The sequence below is a fragment of the Triticum urartu genome, chromosome 7A (assembly GCF_056163025.1).
Source record: "Triticum urartu cultivar PI428250 chromosome 7A, HENAU_Tu73, whole genome shotgun sequence".
NCBI lineage: Eukaryota > Viridiplantae > Streptophyta > Magnoliopsida > Poales > Poaceae > Triticum > Triticum urartu.
Window position 1 is genome coordinate 74,514,736 of NC_141879.1, and position 6,231 is coordinate 74,520,966.

General features: G+C 49.6%; 1 protein-coding gene across 1 annotated transcript; it reads right to left on the minus strand.

Moving 5' to 3' along the window:
- Positions 1 to 3,371: 3,371 nt before the first annotated feature.
- LOC147957930 (uncharacterized) lies at positions 3,372 to 5,003 on the minus strand. Its single transcript, XM_087531884.1, has 3 exons — positions 4,758 to 5,003; positions 3,792 to 4,238; positions 3,372 to 3,674 (listed from the first exon to the last, which is right to left on the minus strand). The coding sequence occupies exons 1-3, from the start codon at positions 5,001 to 5,003 to the stop codon at positions 3,372 to 3,374; spliced, it is 996 nt and encodes a 331-aa protein (XP_087388010.1).
- Between the last annotated feature and the right edge of the window lie 1,228 nt (positions 5,004 to 6,231).

Consider the following 6,231-nt stretch of genomic DNA (forward strand, 5'->3'; position numbering starts at 1 on the left):
GTTGAAGCTTTAGCATGATCCTTTATCCTAACAGGAAAAGGTGGTTTCTCAACATAAGAAGTAGGAACAATAGGATCATTATAAATGATAGTCTTTTCTTCAACTTTAATAGGTGCAGCTACTTTTACTTCTATGGGAGGATGATATTTAAACCACTTCTAGGGGAGATCAACATAAGTAGCAAAAGATTCATAGAAAGAAGCTACTATCTTAGAGTCAAGTTCATATTTGGTGCTAAATTTATGAAAAATATCGGTATCCATAAAAGATTTAACACAATCAAAACTAGGTGTCATACCTGACTCCTTACCATTGTCGAGGTCCCAATCTTCAGAGTTGCGTGTAATTCTTTCCAATAAATTCCATATGAATTCAATAGTCTTAAGCATAAAAGAGCCAGCATAAGAAGTATCAAGCATGGTGCGATTCTTACCAGAAAGCCGAGCATAAATTTTTTGAATAATCATTTCTCTTGAGAGCTCATGATTGGGGCATGAATATAACATTGATTTAAGCCTCCCCCAAGCTTGAGCGATGCTTTCTCCTTCGCGAGGCCAAAAATTATATACATAATTGCGATCACGATGAACAAGATGCATAGGATAAAACTTCTGATGAAATTCCAATTTCAATCGTCTGTAATTCCAAGACCTCATATCATCACATAGCCTATACCATGTCGATGCATCTCCCCTCAAAGATAAAGGGAAGACCTTCTTAACCACATCTCCGGGTACACCTGCAAGCTTAAATAATCCACAAACTTCATCCACATATATCAGATGTTCATCGGGATGTTTTGTTCCATCTCCTAGAAAAGGATTAGCTAGCAGTTTTTCTATCATACCCGCGGGAACTTCAAAGCAAGCATTTTCATTTTTCATATTCATTTTCAGTAGGTTCAGTAGGTTGAGGAGCAACTCTTTGCTCTATTGGTCAGGGTGAAGATACCCCGAACAAGCCCCTCAGAGGATTACTTTCCATAGTAATAAGTGACTGTAAATTTCAGCACACTATATAAATTTTTCCATACCAAATTCCACCTACCAAAGGCGTTTCACTCCCCGGCAACGGTGCCAGAAAAGAGTCTTGATGACCCACAAGTATAGGGGATCTATCATAGTCCTTCAGATAAGTAAGAGTGTCGAACCCAACGAGGAGCAGAAGGAAATGATAAGCGGTTTCCAGCAAGGTATTCTCTGCAAGTACTAAAATAAGTGGTAACAGATAGTTTTGTGATAGGATAATTTGTAACGAGCAACAAGTAACAAAAGTAAATAAAGTGCAGCAAGGTGGCCCAATCCTTTTGTAGCAAAGGACAAGCCTGGACAAACTCTTATATGATGTAAAGCGCTCCCGAGGACACATGGGAATATCGTCAAGCTAGTTTTCATCACGTTCATATGATTCGCGTTCGGTACTTTGATAATTTGGTATGTGGGTGGACCGGTGCTTGGGTGCTTCCCTTACTTGGACAAGCATCCCACTTATGATTAACCTCTATTGCAAGCATCCACAACTACAACAAAAGTATTAAGGTAAACCTAACCATAGCATGAAAAATATGGATCCAAATCAGCCCTTACGAAGCAACGCATAAACTAGGGTTTAAGCTTCTGACACTCTAGCAACCCATCATCTACTTATTACTCCCCAATGCCTTCCTCTATGCTCAAACAATGGTGAAGTGTCATGTAGTCGACGTTCACATAACACCACTAGAGGAGAGACAACATACATCTCATCAAAATATCGAACGAATACCAAATTCACATGACTACTAATAGCAAGACTTCTCCCATGTCCTCAGGAACAAAAGTAACTACTCACAATGCATAAACATGTTCATAATTAGAGGGGTATTAATATGCATATAGGATCTGAACATATGATCTCCCACCAATTAAACCAACTAGCATCAACTACAAGGAGTAATTAACACTACTAGCAACCTACTAGCACCAATCCCGGACTTGGATACAAGAATTGGATACAAGAGATGAACTAGGGTTTTGAGATGAGATGGTGCTGATGAAGATGTTGATGGAGATTACCCTCTCCCGATGAGAGGAGCGTTGGTGATGACGATGGCGATGATTTCCCCCTCTGAGAGGGAAGTTTCCCCGGCAGAACAGCTCCGCTAGAGCCCTAGATTGGTTCCGCCAAGGTTCCGCCTCGTGGCGGTGGAGTTTCGTCCGAGAAGATGGCTTGTGATTTTTTCCCATCGAGAGACTCCATATAGCAGAAGATGGCCATCGGAGGGCCACCAAGGGGACCACAAGGTAGGGGGGCGCGCCCTGGGGGGTAGGGCGCGCCCCCACCCTCGTGGGCAGGGTATGGCCCCCCTGGTGAGTTTCTTCCGCTGAGTATTTTTTATATATTTGGAAAACATCATTCGTAAAGTTTCAGTACTTTTGGAGCTGTGCATAATAGGTCTCTAATATTTGCTCCTTTTCTAGTCCAGAATCCCAGCTGCCGGCATTCTCCCTCTTTATGTAAACCTTGTAAAATAAGAGAGAATAGGCATAAGTATTGTGACATAATGTGTAACAACAGCCCATAATGCAATAAATATCGATATAAAAGCATGATGCAAAATGGACGTATCATTACATCATATGGATCTCCAAGAGACCATTGTATTGAGAATCAAGAAAGAGAGAGATGAAGCCATCTAGCTACTAACTATTGGACCCGAAGGTCTACAGAGAACTACTCATGCATCATCGAAGAGGCACCAATGGAGGTGGTGAACCCCATCCGAGATGGTGTCTAGATTGGATCTGGTGGTTCTGGACTCCGCGGCGGCTGGATGAATATTTCGTCGACTCCCCTACAGTTCTGGAAATATTGGGGTATTTATAGAGCAAAGAGGCGGTCCGGGGGCACCCGAGGTGGGCACAACCCATCAAGGCGCGCCTGGGCCTCCTGGCGCGCCCTGGTGGGTTGTGCCTCCCTCGAGGCACCCCCCCAGGCGCAGCCAGGGCCCGTTATGTTCCTTTTGGCCCATAAAAATTCTCTGTAAAGTTTCGTGGCATTTGGACTCCATTTGATATTGATTTTCTGTGATGTAAAAAACATGAAAAATAGTAACTGACACATGGCACTATGTCAATAGGTTAGTACCAAAAAACGATATAAAATGATTATAAAACATCCAAGATTGTTAATATAACAGCATGGAACAATCAAAAATTATAGATACGTTGGAGAAACTGGGTCACCCTGGCGAAGGCCGCAGGCGTGGCCAATGGGGGGCCCGGGTGGCCGTTAATCATGACTTGGGTGGAGGCGGTGGATATAAGGATCGATATCCAGTCGCGCCAACGTTGGCCAAAACCAAGATGCTGCAGGGTCTCGAGGAGAAAGGGCTAGGAGACGATGTCGAAGGCTCGCGCGATGTCAAGCTTTAGAAGGATGTGAGGCACCTTGAGGTTGTGGAGGAGACGCGTCGTCTGCTGGACGAGGAGAAAGTTGTCGTGTATACATCGGCGGGCGACGAGGGCTCTCTGATTGATCGAGACCATGGCCCCAAGACGAGGTGCAAGCCGTAGACACAACACCTTTGCAAGGAGCTTTTTAATGAGGTGGATGAGGCAAATGGGCCGGTAGTCAGATAGGGCAGTGGCGTCCAAGCGCTTGGGTAGGAGAGTGAGGAGCGCTTCGTTGAGTTTCTGGATACCTCATCCATTGGCGGTGTAGCGCTTGTCGAATGCCTCACATATGTAATGCTTGATAATATCCTACCAAGCCCGAAGGAATTCGGTCGTGAATCCATCCGGGCCGGGAGCCTTTCCGGTTGATAGGCATTTGATGGCCCTCCAAATCTTGTCCTCCGTGAAAGGTGTCTCCAAGTTAGATAGGTCGAATGATCCCGTGCGCAAAAGGGACTGGTTCAAGGAGAAGGCGCGTTCTTCAAAAGATCCAAGGACGTTGGAGAAGTAGTTGTAGGCGGCTTCGGCCATAATGGCTTGCTCGGTGATAGAATGATCGTCCATGCGGAGGAAGGAGATGAGGTTACCTTGTTTCCGGCGTGAGGCATGCACGCTGTGGTAGGACAATGGGGAGTCGTGGAGCCAGGATAGGCACGATCGCTGGCGAGTGATGGAGCGCTCAAGGGAAGCCAACCCAAGATAGGTGCTCTTGAGCTTGCGCTTGAGCCACACCTCAATCTGGGAGAGCGGGCGGAAGTCCTGCGCAGCATCAAGGCAGGCAATCAACTCTTGAGCGACCTGCAGCTATAGTGAGACACCGTCAATCGTGCGTGTGCTCCAGCATTGATGGTGCCGCGCGGTGGCCTTAAGGCGGGCCACAATACGCCGTAAAGGGCTCACCTCCGGGGGAATCGAGTTCCAAGCTTTCGAGACCGTGTCGTGAAAGCCATCAAGCATCGGCCAAAAGCGCTCAAAGTGAAATCTGTGCGCCCCCGCGGGGCGAGCAACACAGTCAACAAACAACGGGCAGTGGTCGGACAACACGAAGGAGAGAAAGTGTAGAAGGCAATGCGGGTGGGCGATCTCCCATCCGGACGTGCAAATGATCCTATCATTCCGCACGAGGGTTGGCGTGTCACGCTCACTAGACCAAGTGTAGCGGTGCTCGTGCAGATACATATCTCAGAGCTTCTCGTTAGCTATGAAACACCAGAATCGACTCATGACGCGATGGCTCGGATTTGGGGTGTTCTTGTCGGCAGCCGAAGTGATCATGTTGAAATCTCCGCCAAGGAGCCAAGGTCCGATGCGTGACTCACGCACTTCGCGGAGGCCGGCGAGAAAGTCTAGCTTGGCCTCATCTTCCTGAGGGCCATACACGCCGGTGGGCCACCAATGATTGCTGTCGTCGGCGGGAGAAACTAGAGTGGTGATATGATGTTCACCAATCAGTGGGTTAGAGAGGTAGACATGTGATCTGCGCCACGCGGGGAGCACGCCACTGCGTGTACTAGAGGACGGGAGGAAGTACAAATCCTCAAATAAGGGTCTTAGGGAGTCGAGGACCATGGAGTCCGAGATGTGAGGAAGCTTAGTTTCTTGCTAACACACAATGGTGGGGGTGGCAGCAGAGATCACGTTGCGGGCGGTCATACGCTTAGCACCGGAATTTAAGCCGCGCACATTCCAGAAGATAATCTTAATATTGCGATCAATTAACAAAGTTATGGGGGGCGTTGTAAGCGCAACAAGCAAGATGGCTAAGCCTCAACGAGGCTCCGCTTGGTGCGAGAGCACGAGGCCTCTTGCAGTACACATCGGGGAGATGCCAACCGAAGAAGTCAGCGAATGCCTCGACCATGTCCTCCGCCAGAGGTCGGCGAATGGCCGCATTGTCATCCTTGATCAGCCCAAGGCGGCCCAGAAGAACCCGCTTCGCCTTCATCTCAGAGTCGAGGCCCTGGTCAGCTTTGGCGATCCTAAAGCTCCGGCAAGGGGTGAAGTTTGCAGGTAGCTACCGCCGACGGCGGTGCGGCGGTGCAGCGAGAAGGGGCTAGAAGCGGACGGAGAGCACGTCCACAGACGCAACCAAGGAGTTGGACCTGTTGTCCGTAGCCGTGAGCGCTATAGAGGGGGAGCAACACTTGGGGGCGGCGAGCAGGCCAACGTGCATGAAAAAGCCTCTGCGTCAGTCAAAGGGTTTTTCATGGGCATATCGCTGGGTGGTGGGCCATCACCAGACAGCTGCGCATCCAGTGAGCACGGGAGATCAGCTGGGCCTAGCGAATCAGCAGCTGCAGCAAGGGTGGGGCCGGAGGGATTCGCGGGACAGGCCAAAGGATTGGGAACTGCGGCAGGTTCAGTCGTTGGTTGGTCAATCACCGGACCCAAAGCCACAACAGCATCAGTGGTGGGACCGAGGGAAGATTCGTCAAGGGCGGATAATGCAGCGCGGCTGTCGGTGTTGTCGGAATCGGGTGGGGCACTCGAGCAGCAGGCTGGGCGCGGCATGTGTCATTGGCTCGGGATCACCGCGTGCGCTGGAAGGCAGGCAGTTGTCGCAGAGCGGGGGGAGGCCAAGACCTCCACAATGTTCAAAACCTGGGAGGGCCCAGGCACCGGGGCAACCAAGCTACGGTCGAGAGCTGGCAGCTAGTCACACGTCACAAGCGCCTCATGGTGGGCCAGGGCCAGCCCCGAATCAACAGGCGCACCCAGTCGCAGGCGAGCATGGACCCGCGCGACGTCAGCCACGATACCGGGGTGGGGCCCGAGAATACCTTCCCATGACCGGCAC

Bases quoted from the DNA above. Each gene is read 5' to 3' on its own strand.
- LOC147957930 (XM_087531884.1), bottom strand. From the start codon at position 5,003: ATGGTCCTCGACTCCCTAAGACCCTTATTTGAGGATTTGTACTTCCTC. The intron at 4,239-4,757 runs GTGCGTGAGTCA...GTCTCACTATAG, and splicing joins TTCTCGCCGGCCTCCGCGAA to CTGCAGGTCGCTCAAGAGTT. The intron at 3,675-3,791 runs GCTCCCGGCCCG...TGAGGTATCCAG, and splicing joins AATGCCTATCAACCGGAAAG to AAACTCAACGAAGCGCTCCT.